The sequence below is a fragment of the Drosophila navojoa genome, chromosome 2 (genome assembly GCF_054131105.1).
Source record: "Drosophila navojoa isolate 15081-1374.11 chromosome 2, UAZ_NAV_1.0, whole genome shotgun sequence".
Classification (NCBI taxonomy): domain Eukaryota; kingdom Metazoa; phylum Arthropoda; class Insecta; order Diptera; family Drosophilidae; genus Drosophila; species Drosophila navojoa.
This window is the reverse complement of record NC_142890.1, coordinates 25,972,131-25,995,821: the sequence shown is the minus strand read 5'-3', so window position 1 is coordinate 25,995,821 and position 23,691 is coordinate 25,972,131. Positions and strand designations below refer to the sequence as shown.

The window sequence follows — 23,691 nt, the reverse complement described above, 5'->3', positions numbered from 1 at the left end:
TGTTTGAATTATTATTATCATGAGGAGCTAGTGCTTTAAACGTCAAAAATCGAGCGTTTTTAAATTGCCATTCTGTCTATAAGTTAAACAAAATTAACACTGTTTTTTTGCCGAAATTACTAGCAAGGTTGCAATTCATGCTTAATGGACTATCGTCATGTGGGCAAGTATCAACAACGAATGTGTAATTAAAGAATTATGAATTAAGCAAATGGGTGCGGAATTTCCAATAAAAATAGACCTATATCATCTAGGGCAATAATGACATTATTTAATATTTATTTATAATTTAAATCTAAACCTGATTTCCTCTCATTAAATTTACCTTTTAATATAATATGTTTCCGGGGTAAAGGGAACCGTTTCATACGTTTATTTATTGATCACTTTCATACACAGATATTCCGGGTCATCGAAGATCCCCCGATGATAAATTTAGCAGAGCCAATCAAGCAAAGCTGGACTTCCAATGATTGGCTAACCACAGATGTAGTTGACACGTTACATAATGCATGACTACCTCATCTCGGCGCTAATTTTATTGACTGTATCAGTTGTTGGCTTAAACTCTGTTGCGCTTTATATCCCTGCAACTCACGCCCTTTACGAAAGCTTGTATCACACAGCAGAGCTTTTGGCTGGTGTGGACATGTCTACCACGACGGTATGTGCCTGTCCTTAACCTACCATATTTCAGCTCCTAACGACATACTAAGTAGAAGGATTTCATATCTAGTCACGGCTATCCGGCAGAGCACCATCACATTGTCACCGAGGATGGCTACGTTTTGGGTGTGTTTCGCATACCCTATTCCCACAAACTAAAGAACCAGGAAAAGATCCGTCCGATCGTGCTTATTGAGCACGGCCTAATGGGCGGCTCTGATATTTGGTTTTTTACTGGCCCAAATCATGCTTTGCCTTACCTGTTGGTTGACTCCGGTTTCGATGTGTGGGTCGGCAATAGTCGTGGGAATACATACTCAAGAAATCATATTTCAATGTCCACAGAAGACCCGGATTTCTGGAAGTTCAGTTGGCACGAAATTGGGTACTATGACATTGCAGCCACGATCGACTACTCCCTGCAGGTCAATGGTCAGGGACACCAGGCCGTCCATTATGTGGGACATTCTCAGGGTACAACTGTGTTTTTTGCATTGATGTCTATGCGTCCCGAATACAATGCGAAGATCAAGACAGCGCAGCTGATGGCTCCCGTTGCATGGATGTCCAATATGGAATATAAATTGGTTCATAATTTATCGCCCTATTTGAGCAATCCGTATAATCTATTCACGAGGTTCATGGAGAACATGGAGTTTTTACCATACAACAAATATGTTTTGAGAACTTTCGCCAATGTATGTGGCCGTGACCAAATTTTTCGGCCAGTCTGTGTGTATCTCATTAATTCGTATTACAACAGTACTCGCTGGAATAATGTGAGTAAAAGGCAGACTTCGTAATGCACATCATCACCATTTCATTTCAATTGATAGACTGCCATGACAGAAGGTTTTGGTCATCAGCCAGCGGGATGTTCCAGCAATCAAATAATACATTATATGCAAGAATATCGTTCAGGGCGATTTTGTCAGTACGATTATGGTAGCAAAATAAATAAAGAATTGTATGGATCAGCGGAGCCTCCAGACTACCCAGTCCAGCTAATTACATCAAAGGTCCACCTATGGTATGCACAGAATGATATAATGGCTGCTGTGAAGGATGTTAATTTTCTGGCTGAACGTCTGCCCAATAGGGAGCTGCACCTTGTGGATGACCCATTGTGGGATCACGACGACTTTGCTTTGAACGTGGATCTTCGAAAAGTTATTAATGATCCAGTCATTGAGATTATGAAGAAATTTGAAAGTTCTAAAAATTAAATTGTAATTTTTTCATGTATATGAATAGCTTATTTGATCCTGATGAACTGCATTCAGAGTAAATCTAGAGAAAAAGTATTATAGGAACTAAAGAGTATGAGAGCATGTACATGTGCATGTACTAATAATTCATTAATTATCAGATAACATTTAAGATTCATTTATATAATATCTAAATGATATGTGGAGTATTTTCTATTTTTCTATTTTATTTTCGACTTATACAAACTTCGATAATGCACAATCTCCATGTGTGGGCTTTTAATCAGCTCTATAATTAGTAGATTTAGTACAAGCCACGCGAAAGTTAATAAGGAGATTAATGATAAGTTAAGCAACGTCAATTAGATAGGCATATGTTTCCACGAATAATACCTATATTTTCTGGAATCGCCACTTGATAATAATTACAACTATATTACCCAGTAAATGGAATACTTAACGTACAACCGTTTATAATATATCATATAAAATAGTTTAGGTAAGTTGATCATTAAAGAATAGAGAGCCCTGGGATTCAGAAATATTAATAGCAACTTGAAATTCGAGTAACTTTATTTAATCAGTATTTTATTGCAAATAACTCTTGTTTATTCTCTTCACTCTTGAGAGTCTTCACTTTAATCTGAGACCACTTCATGATAATTCCCATTAAAAACCTACGCGACTGTTTGACTGGCCATAGTCCCAATTCAGACCCATAACAATGCAGCACAATTTGCTTTTGTTAACCTTGATATTGCTCGGTTTAGTGGCTGCAATAAATTGCGCAGCTGTAAGTGCAGCACCACCCGAAATCGACTTCTATAAGCTGTATGACAATCCGGAAGCCCACATAAGCATAAAGGATCGACGCACAACGGTAAGTCTCTGAAATTCGATTGTCCTTGTTTGTTCTTCACGTACAAGGCATCCTTCAGCGTGACCGCATTGCTGCGCATGGATATCCGGCGGAGCACCACCACATTGTCACCGAGGATGGCTACATTGTGGGCGTCTTTCGCATACCCTATTCCCACAAGCTGCAGAATCAGGACAAGATCCGACCCGTTGTGCTGGTTCAACATGGGCTGACAAGTTGCTCGGATGCTTGGATACTCCAGGGTCCCGATGACAGTCTGCCCTTCCTGCTCGCTGATGCCGGCTTCGATGTCTGGCTGGGCAATGGACGTGGTAACACCTATTCAAGGAACCACACATCCCGCTCCCCACAGCATCCGTACTTTTGGCGCTTCAGCTGGCACGAGATCGGGTACTTTGATATTGCGGCTATGATCGATTACGCCTTGAAGACGAATGGGCAGGGACAGAAGGCCATCCACTATGTGGGCCACTCCCAGGGCACAACAGTCTTCTTCGCCCTGATGTCCCTGCGACCCGAATACAACGCAAAGATCAAGACAGCTCACATGTTCGCGCCCATTGCCATTATGACGAACATGGAAAATAAATTGGTGCGCACTGTGGGACCCTATCTGGGCCACCGGAATGAGTACTCGCTCTTCTTTGCTGATCAAGAGTTCATACCGAGCAATAATTTCCTGTTGAGTTTGTTCTCCAATCTCTGCGAGCCCGATTACAAATTGAGGCCCGTTTGCGAAAATGTTGTGCAAAAGTTGTACTCTGGGAGTCGTGTGAATATGGTAAGAGCAATCACAGATCAGAGTTCTAAGTAAATCCTTACTATATATTTATTGAACAGACTGCTATGCCGGACGGCATGGCCACGCACCCGGCCGGCTGCTCCACCAATCAAATGCTGCACTATCTGCAGGAGCAGCAGTCGGGACATTTTCGTCAATATGATTACGGGCCTCAAAAGAATCTGGAAATATACCAGACGGAGGTGCCACCCGACTATCCAGTTGAGAACATAAGCTCTCAGGTCCACCTATGGTATTCCGATAATGATAATATGGCCGCTGTCGAGGATGTTCTCGCCCTGTCAGACCGACTGCCAAACATGGAGCTGCACCATATGGAGGATCCCTTGTGGGATCACGGGGACTTTGCCCTCAACCTGGAGGTTCGCAAATATTTGAATGAACCCGTTATTAAGATAATGAAGAAATTCGATCAAATGTGATTATATAGATTAGATTGTACGTTTTAGTAAATAAATTAATCTCGGAGTCTATTTTAAGGCTTTGTTTTATTGGTTTACTCTACAGTCGTTATCTCTAATCGAATTCCCCAATTTCGGGGAGGTCTGACGTAAGCTAAGGCTATAAATCTTAAGATTAGTAAAATCTAGATATTGGGCAATACTCACATCAATGTCAATATGAGAAATACAATAAAAAACTAGTTTATACATACATATATACATATGTATAAATATAATTGCCAAATCTTTTATTAAGTGCTTAAGGCTCATGCTTAAATATATATTCATAATTCTTTGGGAATTGTCGCCCTTTTGAACTCTCTGGGTGCATATGTCAAACGCACTTGGGGAAAATATGCTAAACTTTGTCAATTTGTTTCCATAATATGTCTGCCAGCTGAAATATTTTTAAATTGAGCAACTTTCAATGTAAATATGATGACCCATAGACACGAGTAACATATTACAAACATTTCTAATAAACTTTCGCCCCACACATATTAACTCATTTGACGGGCTATTCTTCAACTCTCTAAGGGACACGCCAACTTTCTGCTCATGCACTTGAATATGTGTATATATGTATAATATATATGCGTGTGTATATATTTAACTTATAGACGTGAATATGCGTGCTATTAACAGCAGACCAATTCAAATCAAGTCCTCACGGACATCTAAAATGAATTTCTACATACTGAAATAAATCTGGCATTGGCCTTTGCAGCCAAGTTCAAGGACGTTTCTTGGCTGAAATGGGTCAGAAGTGAGTGCTTAGCCTGACTTTGATTTGATTAATTAACTTTGATGGACAAGTTAATTAAGATGTTCTTTGCACATTAAATAATATACGTTTAATTGATGGTCCCATTTGTATTTTAAATACTATATGTTTTATTGATGATAAATTACTTAATTGACATAATAATATAATAGGGGAAATTTTTAAAAATACTTTAATTAACTTGGATAAAAGTAATAACAATAATAAATAATAATACATATTTTTCATTTAATTTTTAACTAAGATATTTTAATGCAAAACTTTAATTCATTTAATGTGCCTCATTTGCCATTTTGCTTTCTCTTTTATCATTTGTTTTTAGTATGAATAGTAACCATATTATAAAGTTTTATAAAAATACAAATTTGTGCTTAATTTTCATATAAAAATTAAAAAATAATAGCAATAATAATATAGTAATTAATTTGCCATAAATTGAGCTCTTCAGTATTTCATTTTGATGCTTTGCTGAATTGTCTATTAATGGTGATTGATTTGATTGAATCGTGTATGAGCACCCTTCAGATTTCTTCACTTCAGTGCATTTTAATTAATCCATTTGATAATACCTATGTCCGTTATCAAGCAGCATAAGCTGCAGCACAGGAGAAGAGTTTTCTGCAACAGTGTGCAGCTAACAAGTCACATCAGGGGTCCTTGCTCACTTTTTGTTCACTTGCTGCAGATGCGAGCTAAAAGTAAATAAAACTCTGCCAGAGCACATTTCGCTTTTACGGCAGCGCGAGGAGCAGCGTGCAGCCAGCGGGCGTGGCTAGTATAAAAAAGAGAAACAAAAAAACACACGGAAGCGTTAAATTGGCTCAAATGTGTGCAATACAAAACGAAAATAAAACAAAACTCTTTCAAGCGTTCAAATAGAGAGTGCAGGACTAGCAGGCATGCTATATAGGATAGTATTAGTATATGATATAGGATATGTGTTTTGATGGAGCACACTTGAAAATAAAAAGGTATAACCTAGATTATTCCCCTGTGCAAGAATCATGCAATCATTAATAATGGGAAAATAAATGAAGATCTAATATTAATCCACTAAACAAGCAGTTAGCTCTCACTAAAATACTCAAGCTAGATTGATAAATTACAAGCAATTAATTAATGGAATGTTTCACTCTGACTTCAAATCATATCCCAGCCCATCTCTGTGAAGGCACTGGGTATGGCAGCAGTGAACACAGCAAACTGATGCTAAAGTCAAGTCAGTGACAAAAACAATATAGCAAAAGACTCGGATGTTGCCCATAAACTATAGAAATGCTCTTACACCGTATCCTTTTGCCAAATACACAAGAGCAAATTCGCCTGGGTGGAGCGCAGCAGAAGAAGAGTTTCGCCCACGCATTAAAGTAAAGCTGTCGTTGATTGTTTTTAGCTTTTGCTATAAGATTCAACTAAGTGCGATTTCTAGACAAATTAAGAGGGAAAGACACTTTATACGTATATATGTATATTCATGAATATACAAATATATATGTAAAGGCTTTCATATTTATATGAGGGACTCCAAAAAAGAGGTCAAGTTTCTGCGTTTTTCGCTCTGTTAATTTTTTGGCCTATGCCAGGCATTTATTATTATTATTTTTTTTAAGCTTAAGCTTGTTTTCCTCTGGCTTTTGCTTTTCGCTTTCAGTATTATAATTCTGTATACAAATTAGGAGAAATTAAATTTTAATTTTGTGCAGCCCTTTGCGCCTTTTTGGCTCTTGCGTGAATCAATTTCTGTTGGTTTTTGTTGTGGCTTGGCACCTAAAGGGTAAATGTGCTCGGCTCGGCAGATTCAGACTTATGAATTTTCATAGCAAATTTAATAAGACCTTTTGTTGTTTGCCTGGTTGCCCTACCATAAAGCCATGTGCAGTACGTAAATGTGGATTAGAATTGCATGTTTCTCTTCAGATGTTTCGCTTTGCAAATATTACGCATTCGCCTCGTGGCACACTTGATGGGCTTGCAAATTGAATTTGCACAGCCAATTACCTAAACCACAAGTAATTACGACTAACTGCATTTAGTTGCAGAGCGAATTCCAATAAGCGCTACCAAATGTTTCGGGTTTGCCATGTGATTTCAATAGGCAATTAGCCAGCATAAGCACTCGATGCATCTAGAGACCATTATATGGTTTATTTCCGCACTTTACATTCAGCATAAATTGACGCCACTCCACGTGCATCAATGCTTTATACACGCATTAATGCGCAACAAAAAAAAAATACTCTGAATGCAGTGCGCGTGATAGCGGCGCAGCAATTGCTGATGAAGTGCTATGTAAATAGCAATGGCAGCGACTCGTTGATGGTTTAGCTATTGCACTTGGGCTCATTCTTCGAGCTTTTGAAATGTGTGAGCTATTGCTCATCATTCTATTGTATTCGTAGACATTTAAGATGCCTACAAGTTGGGGTAGCATTATCACGCATACGCCATGCGTGCACAGCCTCTCGTTTATGATCTATTCGGGCGCACAAAACAAATTGTCATTTATAGCTTCTGCAGTGCAAATAAATGGCACATCTTTCAAGCGACTGCAACGTGAGCAATTACACTGGATAACACAACAAATGTTTAATTTAATACTACTAGAAAACTTGTATAAATTCAATAACTTAATATATACAATATATATACAAATATAAGTTAGGAATAATAGAAATAAAATTTAAAGTCATCTTTACATTATATAGTACATGTATATGTAGTACAATGTAAACATAACCAGTAGCACCTGCCAAGCGCCAGTGAGAATCGGAGTTATCAAGGTGTTGTAAAGTATGTCAACATAATATCTGCCGGGCGACTACCTGATGATAGGAAAAAAACTGAGCAGAAGTACAGTTTATCCAAATTTATCTCGTATAACTGGGACTCATCTAATGGCGCACACAGAGCCTTTCCCGCAACACGTCCGCCCATGGGCGAGTGGGGGTGTGTTTTTATCTAGCCTATATATACGTCCGCTAAATCTGCTGATAAAGACCTCGACACACAGACAAGACTTACATGAATTATGAGCTCATCTTTCATCACCTAAAGCTTATCAACAGAGCCATGGACAATGCTCAGTTCGTTTGTGATCTAATTTCAGTTTCTCGCTGCGATTCGTGCGTGCAGCTTGTGCTTGAGCGCTCGATGTGAGCTGTGTGTGTTTTATCCTGATTTTCAAAGGGATTCTGCAGTGAGAGTCGAGTAAAGTGAATGTGCAACTGATTGTAAAATTAAATTAGAAATAAAAAATAAATATAAATCAAAATTAATGAATTTTGCGATCATTTTAGTTGCAAATATATTCAAATATCTATAAATAAATTTAATATAAAAAAAATATATAAAATATTACAACTTTTTTGGTAAAATAAAAGAACATTAAATAATAATAAACAGAAAAAAAAGACAAATGTTCACAATATTTATGGAGTTTAATTAAAATAAAAATAAATAAAAGTAAATAAAAATAAAAAAAAAAAAAAAAAAAATTAACTTTGCGATCATTCAATTAACAAACCTTTATTTTTGCAAATATAAAAAAAGTAATTTATAAAGTGTATTCTATACTTGCATTTTTTTATGATTATAAAATAAATCTTCACAATATCTAAACGACAAGTAATTAACAGAAGAAAAGAAAAGTTCACAATATTTATGCAGTTTATATAAACTAGTTTTTTTTTTAATTTTCAATTCAGCCAGCAGTTCAGTTTTCCTTGTGGCAAAGTTATCCGTGCTGGTCATTAGGATACACAAGCTTCTGACTGAAGCTTAATGAAAAATCGAAGGAGTCTGCAACAAGTGTCGAAGCGTGAACGTCTGTATGTGTGTGTGTGTCTGTAAACCAATACAAAAGTAATCAAAGCTGAGCGCATTTAAGCAAAAAGTGTGCTTGGGCAACACGACAGGAAGTCAATGAAAATAAACACATAAAAGCAACTTGCGGTCTACTGAATTATGTCAACGACCATTCAGCGGGAGGAAATAATAATGGATGTGGCTGAGGCTGTTAATACGCCGCCGACAGTGGTCAATGCGATTGTTCAGACAGTCCAATCCATAATTAGCAGCACAACGGCAAAAGCAACAACAAGTGTATCAGACTTGGGCAGCTCTAGCATCAGCACCGCAGCTGCCTTCACCACCACCACCACCATCCCCACCAGCACCACCGCTGACACCACAGAAGGAACAATACCAACAACATTCTCAACGACAACAACAACAATAACAACATCGTCGTCCAGCATGACAGAGAAGCCCAGCGTGAGCGATTTAAGCAGCGCACTGCAACATTTTGGCATTGTTGATTATTTGGTTTTCATAGCCATGCTGGTGGTCTGTGCCGTAATTGGCTTCTACTTTGGCTTCATCGAGAAGAAGAAGAAACAGCAAAAGGGCCAACTGCCCACCGATGAAAAAGATGGCGCCGGCACCGCCGGCATCGAGGAGCGTCGCGGCTCGGAGGCCTTGGATTACTTGGTGGGTGGACGCAAAATGAAAGTGTTTCCGGTTTCGCTATCCCTGGTCGCTAGGTGAGTTACAGCAAATAGCAACAGTATGTAAATGCGTCTGGGGCGCCGCCCCTTTTGGGCATGACGTAGGATATACGAGGGCTGTTTAATTGCCTCGACTGGAGCGTGCAGCGCCTAATGGGATTGCTCTGTGTGCTCTGGCTGGCTGGGGTCAAGCAATTTTGCAGCGCTGGCTTAAATTGAATTGTACACGAACCTGGCCATTATTTTTGTCTGTCCGTCTGTCTGTTTTGGTCACAGATTCTATTTGAATACAATACAGATAGGGAAAGTACATTAATTTACCTACAAGCCTAATTGTCAAGTTAAATAACTTGTAAAAACATCAAAAATTTAATGAAATGACATTCAATAAATTATAATAACTTACTCAAGTATTTACTTTAAATTATATGTTATTGGGTAGTCCCAAACTGCGTTTGCCATGGAATTCAATCTAAAATTTTAGATTTTATATATTTCTGCTTTCTTAATATTTATATACTGAAAGAATATAAATAGAGAGAATAACTTGAAATGAATAAATTTTTATAATAAGAATTTAATCGACTTTATTTTCATAAAAATCATACTAAAACAATATAAATATAAATAGTTACCAATTCAAATGAATATAATTAATTAAATAAATTATATTGTTAGTTTGAGCATTCTGCAGTATTTAAATATTTAATAAAATTTTTACCAGTATAATAATTTATTTTAATATTATATTTCTAATCAAGCATAATAAAATAGATCCATAAAATCTACTTAATTTTGTTCAAATTATAATGCACATTTATGGCATCTACACATAAAAATTTAAAGAAAAGAATTAAATTAAAATAAATTAGGAGACTGACGAAAATTGCATAAATAAATTGAAACACCGCCGTCTCGGAGAGTTTGTTCGTAATCAAAAATTTGCTGACATTGATTATACAGATTGGTCTTTGCACAATGCTTAGCCAAACGAAGTTCGGCATTTTCTCGGAAAGCAATCAAAAATATGTGCCTAATTTCACTTGATTTGCTGCAAGGTAGCCGCGACTAACCGTGCGTATGCGGAATCTGAAAAAATAGAGAACAAAAATCGTATATATAATGCCAGCCCGAAGACGCGTCGTCTGGCGAAATGTTTGTCAGCGCAAACAAAAGAAATTTTGCTCAAACTTTGCCCCCAAAGTGGAGTGAAAAGTGAGGCGCCAATAAATAAAAAAAATGTATATAATACAATATATTAGAGTGTCAGGGTCAGAATTATGCCTGATGATTATGTAGATAATGCTCTTCGATACGGCGTGGTGGGCACTTGCATAACTTTCTTGCTAAATATACAATTTGGCAGCTCTCGCTGCGTTGGTCGGGCAGCCACTCGTCGCTAAACGAACTAAGCCTGATTGAAGTTATTTAAACTTACGGCAGCCGCAAACTCAAATAATTTGGCAAATTACTTTTTGTTTTGGCCGCACCGACCTTGGTGTTGGCCAACGCTTTTTGGCCCACTCTATTTAGCACGTTTGGCCAAACACCTTTCAGCGGCGCATTGCCTTTGTCCTCGACGTATTGTCACCGCATTAATGACGGCAAAACCAGAAAAAAAAAAAATATATATATATATATATATATATATATATATATATATATATATATATATGTATATATACATACATTCATTTTGTTGGATGGAGTGTTTCCAATACTTTTGCTGTTCATGCTTCTGCTGCCCAGATTTTGGTCATTTGCCCCGACGACAATTGTTTTGGGCGGCTTTTATTGTTGTCCTTCATGCTATGTGCCGTCGTTTGCTTTCTGCAACAAATTCTGGCAACGTGCCTTGAATTACAATTATTCGCCAGCTTTCGCTCGCTCGCCAGCTCCATTCGAACGAGCTGCTCCATTATGATTTTACATTTTATTTTCCGAAATTTAGCATTTCGTTGCTTATTCGATTCGCATTATAGTGGGCTCGGCCTCTGCATCTGCATACTGTACTTCAACGCCACTTGTTATCAACTTTTAATGGTATTTGGGCTGGCTGTACGAAACTTTTCTGATGCCACGACCATGGCCTGGGGGCACTGCATATATCTCAGGGCTGTACTAAAATGATGTTTGCTGTGTACATTAATCGCCAGATTGAAATTATGCCTTGTGATATATATTTGTATATATATATATATATATGTGTGTGTGTGTGTAGATGACAAAGATTTGAAAAGTTTTTCATAATATTGCTGTAGCAGACGTTCCATTTCATCTTCTTGATATTTTTTTACTATTAAGGATTATTTTCTCTTCTGCTCTAGAGTTTTTTCGTCATTTATAGAAAGAAAGGAAAATTTCAGATATTTTCACTTGTCCATGTGGCAAATGAAGTGGATTGGTTTTGTCGCATGTCTGTCTGTCCGTTATTAAAGAATCTTGGCTTTTATTGTCATTATTATCATGAAAATTGTTTGTAAACGAACACTTGAGATGTGGTATATGAAGTGAGGGGAGTAGAGGGTAGAAAACAAGGGCAAAGCTAAGTGCTAAGTACTTTGCGTTTTTTTTCGATAATTGGACATTAATTTAGTTTAATTTTTCTCTTTTTATTTTGTATTCCTATTTGATTTTTATTTATTATGTTTTTATATATTTTATGTTTATATTTATTTTTTTTTAGTTTTGTTTCGGGCATATCATTGCTGGGCACATCAACGGAGATTTATGTGTATGGTACGCAATATGCGTTCATATTAGTTACGCTGGCCATATCGGGAGTCATATCGTGGTATATCTTCCTGCCCGTCTTCTGCAATCTACAATTGACCTCCACATATGAGGTAAGTTGAGCGTTATCTGATATGTCTTTACCTGTAATATGTATATATATCTGCTCTCTAATTACACTAAATATAAATGCTTAAAATATACATACACATTGCTACAAAATTAATGTTCTCTGTGTTGAATTCGGAAAATCATTTGGACAGAATTCTTAGTTTGCCAAGGTGTTGAGACTTCGGCTTGCTGAAGATGATTTTCTATTATATGTCAAAGTGATCTGAAAGCATGTTATATCATAAATATGTGTTGCATCCTAAATTTTTCTGTTGAATTGTGCCGAAATTCGCATGTCAATATGTAATATGTGTTAGTGAATTATGAGTAAATTGTCGATACACGATTATATTTCTAAATAAGCAATCGCTATACGAAAGTCGGGTTAGTCAGTTATTGTCGAAGTAGACAACATCAATGGTATTTTGTGGAACAAAACATTGACCAGTGTCGAAAACAAATGGGCGTTAAAGCTATTGATGAGTCGGAGCATTGTTGTTGGGCCTTGTTGCTGTCGTGTCAAGTGAAATATTTATGTGTGTTTGCCAGCAAATTGCAAATAGGAGCACAGAGACTCGTTGCTGTGCTCAACATCCAATTGTTGTTTGTTGCCAGCAATGGCCAACAACGGCCTGCTGACGGCTATGTGGTGGTGGCTCAAAGGCTATCTCAGATATCGGCTACACGGCGTATGCGTAATATTCGATTATGTATGCGTTGCCTTGCGTTGCGTTGCGTTGCGCTGTGTGTGTGCTCGTTTTTATTATGTGTTTTGTAAACGTGAACGTTGGGACTGTCCGAATCGAAAGATGCCAAAATACCAAATCAAATAAATGCTTACAGTACTTCGAGCTGCGCTTCAACAGAACAACTCGTGTAGTTGCCTCGGTGCTCTTTAGCATAACCACAGTAAGTACCAAGCGGTAGACGCAACACAGATACAACTACACTCACACACACACACACACACACACACACACAGATACAAATAACCAATTATCATCGTCTAGCTAATCTGGCTGCCTATCGTCATCTATGTGCCAGCGCTGGCCTTTAATCAGGGTAGGTTTTCAATCAGATCCACTGGAGTTTGTTTCAATTGTTGCGCTCTCCGTTCACAGTGACGGGCGTAAATGTTCATGTAATTACGCCGGCGGTGTGTATTATTTGCATATTTTACACCACGGTTGGCGGCTTGAAGGCTGTCGTCTGGACGGATGTTATTCAAACCATAATTATGGTGGGCGCCATAATTATCGTTGTCGTCAAGGGCACCCTGAATGCGGGCGGCCTGGGCGCGGTCATCCAAAGGAATCTGGATACTGGACGCCTCGAATGGCCCGAGTAAGTGATCATCAATGTGCTGAGCATTTGATTTTAAATACTTTTCATCATATTTCGATACACTGAATTAAAAGGGGTTTCTTTCAAAGGGGTTTCTTTTCAGGCAGTAGGAGCCATCTGTCCGTTTGTACGTGTCGATCCTAGAAGCTATAAGAACTAAAGACTTGCAATTTTATGTTTGAAAAAATCAATAATTCCTTTCATTACTTTGTTATCGATTAAAATCCTTATCGAAAAGCAATTAGATCTCTTATACCTTTAGAGCTACTGTGATTTATTGAAACATCGATTCCTTGAAGCGGTCAGGGGATCGCCTAATTGAGTAGTCTCGATTATATTTATTTTATATTTATATTTTACATATATTTTCACATATCAAATAGATGGACATTCGATCCGAAGACCCGCATGTCCGTCTTCGCCCTGTTCGTGGGCTACACAGCCCATTCGACGTACAACATCGGCTGCAATCAGATCATCACCCAGCGACTGCTGTCGCTGCCCAGCGTGAGGGCAATGGGGCAGAGCACATTGCTGTTTGGGTTCGGTGTGATCATCCTGACGTCACTGACCTTGTATAATGGCCTGCTGCTGTTCGCCACGTACCACGACTGCGATCCGCTGACCACGAAGGTAGGTGTCCCGTGAGTACTCCTGTTGCAATGCTGAGCGTAATTGTGATTGACTGGCAGCTAGCCAAGGCAAAGGATCAGCTGGTGCCGCTGCTGGTCATGGACACGCTGGGCGCATATCCGGGCGTGTGCGGCATGTTTGTGGCTGGCGTGTTTAGTGCCTCGCTCAGCTCGCTGTCCACGGCGCTCAACTCGATGGCCGCCGTCCTGCTGGAGGACTACATCAAGCCGCTCTGCAAGCGGCCCCTGACGGAGCGCCAGACGGCCATCACGATGCGGCTCTGCACCGTTACCATTGGCACCCTGAGCACCGTCCTGGTGTTCGGCGTGGAGCGCATGGGCACGCATGTGATGCAGCTGTTCATGATACTGAGCTCGGTGACGCAGGGTCCGCTGTTTGCGCTCTTTGTGATGGGCATGCTCTGCCCGCGCCTAAACTCAAAAGTGTGTATTCCGTTCAGTTGAGGGATGTGTGGATATGTTTCATTCATAGCTTGTATATCTGGCCTTGCAGAGTGCTCTGACTGGCGCCCTGTGCTCCTTCGTCTTCATGACCTGGCTGTGCATCAACGCCCAGCTGGCCGCCCTCTCGGGTGAGCTGCACTACGAGCCGAAGCCGGTGAGCGTCGAGGGCTGCACCTACGGGTACGACGCGCCGGACGTGACTCTCGCAAATGCCACATTGACTGCCACGGAGCCGGCGTGAGTTACGGCTTGAGCTGCTCTCGGTTGTTCAGTTAGTAATTTCTTTCTTGAAAAAAGTTCGCTCAGCTTTTTCCAGCAGATCTACTACACATCCTTCATGAGCTATACTTTGTTCGCCTCTCTTGTGGGCATCCTGGCTGGCCTGCTGTCGAGCCTCGTCTTTGGACGGCTGAAACTGGAGCAAGTGGACGTGGAGCTGCTGGCGCCCTGCATGCGGCGATTCTATAAGAGCAAATACGCCAGCGTGGAGCTTAATGATTCCGCATTAAAGTCTGCCTAAAGAACATAAAATGTGCTTACGACTTAAGACTTAAGCAATAAAAATTTTGATTAAGTATACGCCGTGTTTGACTGCAAGTTTTATTGGACTCTAATCTTGTAATGTGACATGTATCTCATATACATATATGTTTGTATAAGTGTTCTGTTTTTCTGGTTTTAGGACTGTCACTAACATGCATCATGCGCACTGACTCGTTACTAAAAATCTTGTAAATATTTGGGTTGTTGCTGCATTCATTTTTACCAATAAGCGTTTCGTAATGCTCATTAGATAATTAACATATGATTTCTAGTACTTTAAGCTGCGCTACGGCAGCAGCATTCGAAACTTCGGAGCTGTGCTCTTCGTCATCGGCATGGTAAGCATCATTCAAATAGATCGGAATTCATATTGAACAATGTTTCACGCAGTTGCTGTGGCTGCCTGTGGCCCTGTATGTGCCTGCCATCACCTACAATCAAGGTGAGTTTTCTCACACGGCCGCTGGCTTCGAAGCTAAAGTTCAACAATTTCAGTGACTGGCACGAGCATCCATGTCATCACGCCCATTGTTTGCATTATTTGCACTTTCTACACGTGTGTGGTGAGATTTAATTAAAACACGGCCTGCTTGGCATTCGCTCACACACAAAGTGCCGCAATTTCAGGGCGGCCTCAAGGCGGTGATTTGGACAGATGTCATCCAGAGCTTTGTCATGTACGGATCCATTTTGGCGGTGTGCATCAAAGGCACCTACGATGTGGGCGGCCTGGGCGTGGTCTTGCAGCGAAATGAGGACAGCGGACGTATCAATGCGCCGGAGTAATCATTGCATTTGGCTTACATTGCGAATTTCTTTGAGCACTCTGCTTATTTACAGGTGGACCTGGGATCCCACCGTGCGGCTGTCTATGGTCTCTGTGATAGTGGGCGGCACTCTGCACAAAATACAATCATCGGATGTCAATCAAGTGTCAATCCAGCGCTTTCTCTCCCTGCCCAGCTACAAGCATGCCAAGCAGTGCATGTTCCTCTATACCGTGCTCCTCATATTCCTGCTGAGCTGCTGCAGCTACATGGGCCTGGTCACCTATGCCGTCTACCAGGACTGTGATCCCATTAGCACCGGGGTGAGTCTTTGATACACTTGCCTTAACTGCATGCACAGTTAGGTGGTTCATTAGCAAAGAGAGAGAATTGGCATATTGGTTTTATGCAATCTCCGCATTGGTATGAATACATGTCCTCATTGGTGGCAACTCCATCTAGTTTTTATGTAACCCCTTTTAATGACCTCTCTGCAGCTTGCCAAGGCCAGCGATCAGCTGCCTTCGCTGCTGATGATGCGCACCTTGGGATCGTTTCCCGGTCTGCCTGGGCTGTTTGTGGCTGGCGTTTTCAGCGCTGCGTTGAGCTCGCTGTCCACGGGACTCAACTCGATGGCGTGCGTGATCTCACAGGATGTGGTGCGTCCGCTGCTGAAGAAGCCGTTGACGGAACGGCAAACCGCTTTGCTGCTGCGCGCCATCGTCGTCTTCTTCGGCCTGAGCTGCATGGGTCTGGTCAATGTGGTGGAGAAGCTGGGCATGGTGCTGCAGCTGGCCACCACCACCTCGGCTGTGTCCATGGGGCCGCTGCTGGGTATCTATGCCATGGGCGTGTGCCTGCCCTGGGTGAATGCCAAAGTTAGCTTCGCCTCAATTGCATTAAGCAAGGACTCAACTAACGCAAGGCCTTCTTCCAGAGCGTCATGACCGGCAGTCTGGTGTCCTTTGTTGCTCTGGGCTGGATCTGCATCAAGGGTCAGCTCGCGCAAATGCAGGGCGAGATTCGGTATCCCAAGATGCCAGTCTCAGTCTCGGGCTGTGATTACGCCTATGACAATGCGACCGTCTGGCGCACTCTGCATGAGTACAGGTAAGTATGAGAAAGCTACCTACCAAGCTTATAAAATATAGTCCTTGTTCCATTCGCAGTCCCTCAACAGATCGCAACATATATCACTTGTCGTTCTTCTGGTACACTGCGCTGGGCGGACTTATTTGCACTGTGGTCGCCCTGCTGGCGAGCCTCGTCTTCGGCTGGCAGGATGTGTCTGAAATGGATCCGGCTCTGGTCACGCCTTGCATGCGTCGCTTCCTGCCCAAGAAACAATATGAGGCTGTCGATCTCGAGGAGCTCTTTAGGCGCAAGGCGGAGAAGCCTTGAACCGAGATTTCAATAAAAGCTACCTGCTAATAAACTGTTGTTATGATATTCCAAAACAGTTTTTTATTTCCCATTAAATTAATTATCATTTTAATTTATGTTCGCTTTTAACATAATTGTGTTTTAATTTGATGTTGTTTTTATTTATTTTTGATTTAATTAACTACCTTCAAAGCATTATCATTTGCTTTCATTTTTTTTTTTTATTATTGCTCCTCTTTGTATCCTTGCTCTGCACTGCAGTACTTTGAGAGACGCTTCGATCGACGTATTCGCATCTTTGGATCCTGCCTATTCGTGCTGATGAATGTGAGTGCTCCGATTGAGTGTTTCGACTGAATCTAATAATCGATAATTATATTATTATTATTATTATTATTACTATTATTTTATTTTTATTTTTACAGATACTTTGGCAACCGATATGCATTTATGTGCCTGCTCTAACATTGAACCAAGGTGAGTTTTTATCATATTTAATGCTTCATCAATAGGAGCTCAGCTATACATTATAGATATTATATCATTTATTTTATATATAATATTATACCTAGTGGAATTAGGTTATAATGACGTTGAGGGGGCTGTCGTTATACCCGGAAGACGCTATAAGCATTTAATTTTGCTCACATTTCGTTTTTTCGTCACAATAACCGTACCGGATTCTATTTTATTATATAATTGCCTTTTCTCTATTTTCAGTTTCTGGCATCAGTATCCATATGATCGTGCCCTTAACCAGTTTGATATGCATTCTCTATACGAGCATAGTAAGAATTCAGAACTCATATGAATGCATTTCCATTGCTGACATTTCTAATTATCCAGGGCGGCATTAAGGGCGTCGTTTGGACAGATGTCATACAAGGAGCTGTGATGATTGGGGCCATGGGCTTTGTCATAGTCAAGGGCACTGCGGACTTGGGTGGTTTGGCGGTGGTGCTGGAGCGCAATCGTCAATTCGAGCGCCTGGTGGGTCCCGAGTAAGTTGTTCTTTACTAACCTCGTATTCTCCTCAAATGTCTTGCACTTCCCTAATTCGCCAGCATGACACTTGATCCGACGGCTCGCATGGGCGTGTGGGCCTTGTTTATTGGCGGCGCCTTCTTTAAGCTGCAGGCCAATTGCATTAACCAGACGGCAGTCCAGCGCTTTATGACCTTGCCCAACGTGCGGGCCGTTAAGCAGGCGCTGGTATTGTCGCTGATAGGCTTCATGCTTGTCATGGCCATGTGCATCTATCTCGGCGTGCTCGCCTTTGCCGCCTACTACCATTGTGATCCCATCACCACGGGTGTGAGTTTTCCCCTTCCACTACATTTATTTTTATTGTTAATAGGCGCTGTCATACTTTTATAAGTATAGGTTAAGCTGTCATCGCATCCATTAATCATCGGCTCCCATTCCCCTTTGCAGCTGGCACGTGCCAAGGATCAGGTGATACCCTTGTATGTGATGCAAAGCGCTGGGATGGTGCCCGGCATTGTGGGTCTGTTTGTCGCCGGCGTGTTTAGTGCCGCACTCAGCTCGCTCTCCACCGCACTCAATTCACTGTCGGCGGTGGTGCTGAAGGACTTTGTCGAGCCCCATCGCAGCCGCCCTCTGACCGAGCGCCAGACTGCCTTTGTGCTGAGAGGCGTGGTCGTCGTGTTTGGGCTCATCTCAATGGCGAGTGTGCCCATTGTGCAGAAATTGGGCATGGTCATGCAGCTATCGTCCACAGTGGCCGCCATCACCTGTGGCCCCCTGCTCGGCGCCTTCTCAGTGGGCATGCTGCTGCCGTTCGTTCGCACAGAGGTTCGACTCGGCTCCTGCCAGTGGACGACCTAGCCAATGACGGCTCCATTTATGTTTCTATTGCAGAGTTTGTTAACGGGCATTTCGATGGCCACCAGCTTCACAGCTTATGTCGTTGTGCGGGCCCAGATTGCCATGGCCACCGGCCAGATGACTTTCCCCACGAAACCCGTTTCCGTGGAGGAGTGCGACTACAGCTCCGAGCTGCGCTCCAACTGGAATGCAACGACCAGCGCGTATGTCTCTCGTTCGCCAGCCCAAATATGTTATATTCCTAACATTTCAGTTTGTATTTATAGATCGCCCGCCGAGGCCAAGAGTCGCAGCCTGCATGAGCTCTCGTTCCTGTGGTACACCATGATTGGCTCTGTGGGCACGCTGCTCTGCTCGCTGCTGGCCACGCTCTACTTTGGCAAGCAGGATGTGCGGCTGGTCGACAAGGAGCTGGTTACGCCCATTTTGCAGAGCTATTGGTATGGAGCGTACGAGAGTGTGGCCGGCGATGATGCGGAAGCCAAGCAGCTGGAGCTGCACGAGTCCTCGACCCAGCCTAAGCTGGACCCAAGCCCAAACCGATTTGATTGATTAATAAATGTTGTTGCAAACAGCCGTGACCCTTGTAGTTTTGCATTAACCTTAAGCTCTGTTCTGTGGCGTATTTAAATTTAGATTGTTTTCAGCTGGTTACCTTGACTGGGCTGCCAATACATACATAGATACTTATACACACTCACTCTTTCAGTACTTTGAGAGACGTTTCAGCAGGCGAATGCGTTTATTTGGGGCCTCGCTCTTTGTGCTCAAGGCGGTAAGTGAATGCCCATGGAAAGACAGTCCCTGACATAAATATATAACCAAGGTATTCTTGCGCTCTCCAGATCGTTTGGCTGCCCATCGCTGTGTACGTGCCGGCGCTGACCTTCAACCAAGTCACTGGCATTGGCGTGCACACCATAACCCCGATTGTGATTATCATTTGCACCTTCTACACGACGGTCGGCGGCATCAAGGGCGTTGTCTGGACAGACGCCGTGCAGAGTGTGATCATGTACGGCACCCTGGTGGTCATCATGATCAAGGGCACCATAGACGTGGGCGGATTCGGCGTGCTCTGGCAGCGCAACTTGGACGGCGGACGCCTCAATACGCCCGAGTGAGTCGTGCGAAAGTGAATCCAACTCCTTGAGACAATTTATGAATGTGTGATTGTTTTATATATAGATATAGCCTGGATCCCACGGTGCGTATGAGCGTCTTTTCGGTTTTCGTTGGCGGCACGTTTTTCAAGCTGCAGAACACGTCGATCAATCAGGCGACCATTCAACGCTTTATGTCGCTGCCCTCCCTGAAGCACATCAAGCAAACATTGTTCACCTTTAGCATCGGCTTGACCCTGCTCTATATGGGCTGCATCTATGTGGGCCTCGTGTGCTATGCCGTGTATTATGACTGCGATCCGATGGCCACGGGAGTGAGTTCGACATGTAGCTCCTTGAGAGTTCCGTCTTACAATTTGCCCTTTACTCATCTCTGCAGCTGGCTGGACGCCGGGATCAGCTCGTGCCACTTCTGGTGATGCGAGTGCTGGGCGTTGTGCCCGGCCTGCCGGGTCTCTTTGTGTCGGCCGTGTTCAGTGCCGCGCTCAGCTCGCTCTCAACGCTTCTCAACTCATTGGCAGCCGTCATACTCGAAGACTTTGTGAAGCCGCGCATGAGAACGATCAAGAGGCCCATGACGGAGCGCACTGTAGCCCTGACTATGCGTCTGGTGGTGGTCGTCTTTGGCATTAGTTCCATATTCATGGTCTACGTGGTTGAGCATCTGGGCATGGTGCTGCAGCTGTCAGCCTCGCTGCAGTCCAGCCTCTACGGTCCCATGCTGGGTATCTTCACGGTGGGCATGCTAATGCCCTGGGTGGGAGAGAAGGTTTGTTCACATCAACTGCAATTAAGAATGTTTCCATTTGAATTTGTATACATTTTCAGAGCATGTTTGTGAGCAGCATCGTATCCTTTGCTATCATGGCTTGGATTGTGGTCAATGCACAAATAGAAAATCTCACGGGCTCCTTCCGTCATACGAAGCTGCCAGTTTCCGTGGAGAACTGCACCTACGACTTCGACATGAACCGTTATCTGAACTCGACAGCAGAAGTGTAAGTGTTTTAGAATATTTTTTATTTTATATTTTATATTTTTTTTTATGTTTTATATTTTATATTTTATATTTTATATTTTATATTTTATATTTTATATTTTATATTTTATATTTTATATTTTATATTTTATATATTATATTTTATATTTTATTACAGTGAATCACACAGCGGCTCATCCGTATACCATATTTCATTCCTGCTGTACACCATGACTGGGGCCTTGCTGAATATTATTATCTCAAACGTGGCTACCTTCTTATATTTCGGACGTCAGGATGTTAACTCTGTGGATTCTCTACTCCTGGCTCCATTTTTGCAGCGCCACTTGCTCAAGAAAAGCCAGTATGAGTCCGTACGTCTTAAAAGTAGAGCAACTATTGTTGAGAGCTCGGATTAAAGTTGCCTTAAATCCTCAAATATACAGCCGACGTGTAGATCAAACTTTGAATCGATTTTAAGAAATCTTGGCTTTATATATAATACATAATTTTCTGCAACTTAGAAGCTAACTGAAGTCTTGCTTACGAGCTACTTCAAATTATTATTGAATATCCCTATTTACCTCATTATTATTATGTATGAATTATTTGTTCATGTATTCAAATACTTGTTCCTACACCCTGAAACCAGTGAAAATGAGTTTTCAGTTGAGTTTTTTCGTTACCTTTTCTACACACCATTCTGGAAAACCATAAGAGATATTAAGGATCGTCGCATATTACCTATGAATTGGAATAATTGGAATCTGCTTTTGGCTGGGCTTAGGGTATCTGCCGGTCGGGCAGTCTGAACTACTTGTTCTTTAATAATTTACTCTAATATTGTAAAAACTTTAACTACATTAAATTTGTAAAATCTGTAGAATTTGGTGAATATAATCTAGGCACTGTGCCAACCAAGTATGGCTGTCAACTGTGTGCATGGGAGTTTAAAGTGCCATGGAACACAGTTGGCAGCTATCGCGGGTTGGCGCTCAGGCCCAAATCAGAGACTAACGATTGATTATTTGTGGGATCTTTCATCATCCACACTGGGCATTGATTTGCCGTAGCTACGTAGCTTTCGTCTCGAGCCAATTGAGCTGGTGGCCTGCGTGACCGGCGCGGATGAGTTGAACTGGCAGCGGCACTTGCGACTCGTTCCAGTTGCGCTCGACGGCGTCGCCTGGCTGCCCCGTAGTCCAGTGCCCAACGGCGTCCACATAGTGGGCGTGGCTGGACGCTGGCTGGAGTGCTTGCTGCTCTTGCAGCTGGGAGTCCTGGACAAGGGGAACAGCGGCGAGTGATGCAAGTCGGGCATGCTGGTGGTCGAAATGCCCTTGACCGTGCGCTGCACAGCGATTGGCCTCGAGCAGCTGGAGTTGCCAGACCTCGAGGACTTGTGGCTGCAATTCTTGCATGTGGACTGCTGGAATAGAGGGCGTAAGTCTTGTTGTTCCCATAGCTGATGCTGTGGTCTATGTTGCGAAGGACTTGCCTTCGGCCTTTGCACAGCCGTGTCGGACTCCTCCCTCTGATCGTACTCGTCCAACAGGCGCTGAGCACACTCCACGCTGTAACATTTGCTCTCCTCCGTCAGGTCATCTGGGCATAGTTTTCTCTTCGATTGGCGCTGGTTGTTGAGCGCGCGATAGAACAACGTCTGATTGTCGATGAGCATCTGGGCCACAAACTTGAACTGATTGAGGCTTGACTCATTCTGCTCAACAATTTCTGGGGGCTCAGTGAATGAACATCAATTTCTAGTACTCAAATCAATTCACGCGCACTTACTTCCCATTACATCGCTGTTGTGCTGCTTCAGTAGCGTCTCTTGCTGCGTTAGATCTGAGGCAATCTGGTCCATTCTGGTAACAATGTGAGCAAAGTGCTTGGTCACTATATGCTCGACGGCGGAGTGCACCGCGTTAAGCACATTGTCGTAGAGGATGTTGAAGAAGTCGGAGCAGGTCTCAGACGGTGCTCGGCTCAGATCGGGCAAGTTTCTTGCGGGGGGTGCACCCTGCGGCTGAGGAGGGCCCTGCTGCAGCTTTTTACCGTACTCCCGATCATCTATCTCAATGCTGCCAGCGTGCGCCCTGTCTCTGTGCAGCTGCTGATCCATGGGAGGCAGGAGAAATTCCACGCTACGCCCGGCTGATCGTGGCTGGGTCTTCGCAGCGTGCAGCCTGCGCAGCCGCTCATTGTGCTCCTGCAGAGCCTGCTGCGCAGCGAACCCATCGTCCCTGACCTTGCCGCGATGCCGCAACGGACGCGAGTCGACACGCTGGCAGTTGCCATTGTAGGCGTTCTTTGGCATGTACAACAGATCGTAGCCATAGTCGTTGGGCACCTTGGAAAAGCAGTAGTTGGGAAACATGTCTCTCGAGAGGAAGGCACGAGCTGCACATAAATTTATGGTACGGGTTCTAAAAAGATGGTACTTTACTGTGATTTTGACTATTACACAAGCG

General features: G+C 42.4%; 4 protein-coding genes across 12 annotated transcripts; 3 read left to right on the top strand and 1 right to left on the bottom strand.

Annotated features, from left to right (window-relative positions):
• The first annotated feature begins 39 nt into the window (after window positions 1-39).
• Window positions 40-1,939, top strand: LOC108650766 (lipase 3). Its single transcript, XM_018100046.3, has 4 exons — window positions 40-163; window positions 400-664; window positions 720-1,445; window positions 1,503-1,939. The coding sequence occupies exons 2-4, from the start codon at window positions 509-511 to the stop codon at window positions 1,890-1,892; spliced, it is 1,272 nt and encodes a 423-aa protein (XP_017955535.1). The 5' UTR covers window positions 40-163; window positions 400-508; the 3' UTR covers window positions 1,893-1,939.
• Window positions 1,940-2,428: 489 nt separating this feature from the next.
• LOC108650782 (lipase 3) lies at window positions 2,429-4,035 on the top strand. The gene is made up of 3 exons (XM_018100065.3): window positions 2,429-2,754; window positions 2,813-3,535; window positions 3,595-4,035. The coding sequence occupies exons 1-3, from the start codon at window positions 2,599-2,601 to the stop codon at window positions 3,976-3,978; spliced, it is 1,263 nt and encodes a 420-aa protein (XP_017955554.1). The 5' UTR covers window positions 2,429-2,598; the 3' UTR covers window positions 3,979-4,035.
• A 3,846-nt stretch (window positions 4,036-7,881) lies between these two features.
• Window positions 7,882-22,103, top strand: kumpel (kin of rumpel). Of its 7 annotated transcripts, XM_089256706.1 has the most exons (12): window positions 8,103-8,245; window positions 8,488-9,324; window positions 11,975-12,134; window positions 17,528-17,593; window positions 17,692-17,743; window positions 17,987-18,054; window positions 18,113-18,267; window positions 18,331-18,580; window positions 18,701-19,081; window positions 19,148-19,317; window positions 19,381-19,700; window positions 19,762-19,889. In XM_089256706.1, the coding sequence occupies exons 2-11, from the start codon at window positions 8,747-8,749 to the stop codon at window positions 19,664-19,666; spliced, it is 2,166 nt and encodes a 721-aa protein (XP_089112832.1). In that variant the 5' UTR covers window positions 8,103-8,245; window positions 8,488-8,746; the 3' UTR covers window positions 19,667-19,700; window positions 19,762-19,889. The 7 variants fall into 7 exon arrangements, with proteins under 7 accessions (XP_089112833.1, XP_089112834.1, XP_089112832.1 ...); XM_089256707.1 differs by lacking the exons at window positions 8,103-8,245; window positions 19,762-19,889 and adding an exon at window positions 7,882-7,990 and having other exon boundaries at window positions 19,381-19,703; XM_089256708.1 differs by lacking the exons at window positions 8,103-8,245; window positions 19,762-19,889 and adding an exon at window positions 7,890-7,979 and having other exon boundaries at window positions 19,381-19,703.
• On the bottom strand, window positions 21,984-23,597 carry LOC108650725 (uncharacterized). Of its 3 annotated transcripts, none has more exons than XM_018099999.3 (3): window positions 23,012-23,597; window positions 22,716-22,951; window positions 21,984-22,646 (listed from the first exon to the last, which is right to left on the bottom strand). In XM_018099999.3, exons 1-3 carry the CDS (start codon window positions 23,595-23,597, stop codon window positions 22,242-22,244), a joined length of 1,227 nt encoding a protein of 408 aa, XP_017955488.1. In that variant the 3' UTR covers window positions 21,984-22,241. The 3 variants fall into 3 exon arrangements, with proteins under 3 accessions (XP_017955488.1, XP_017955497.1, XP_017955479.1); XM_018100008.3 differs by having other exon boundaries at window positions 21,984-22,643; XM_018099990.3 differs by having other exon boundaries at window positions 21,984-22,951.
• Window positions 23,598-23,691: the final 94 nt, after the last annotated feature.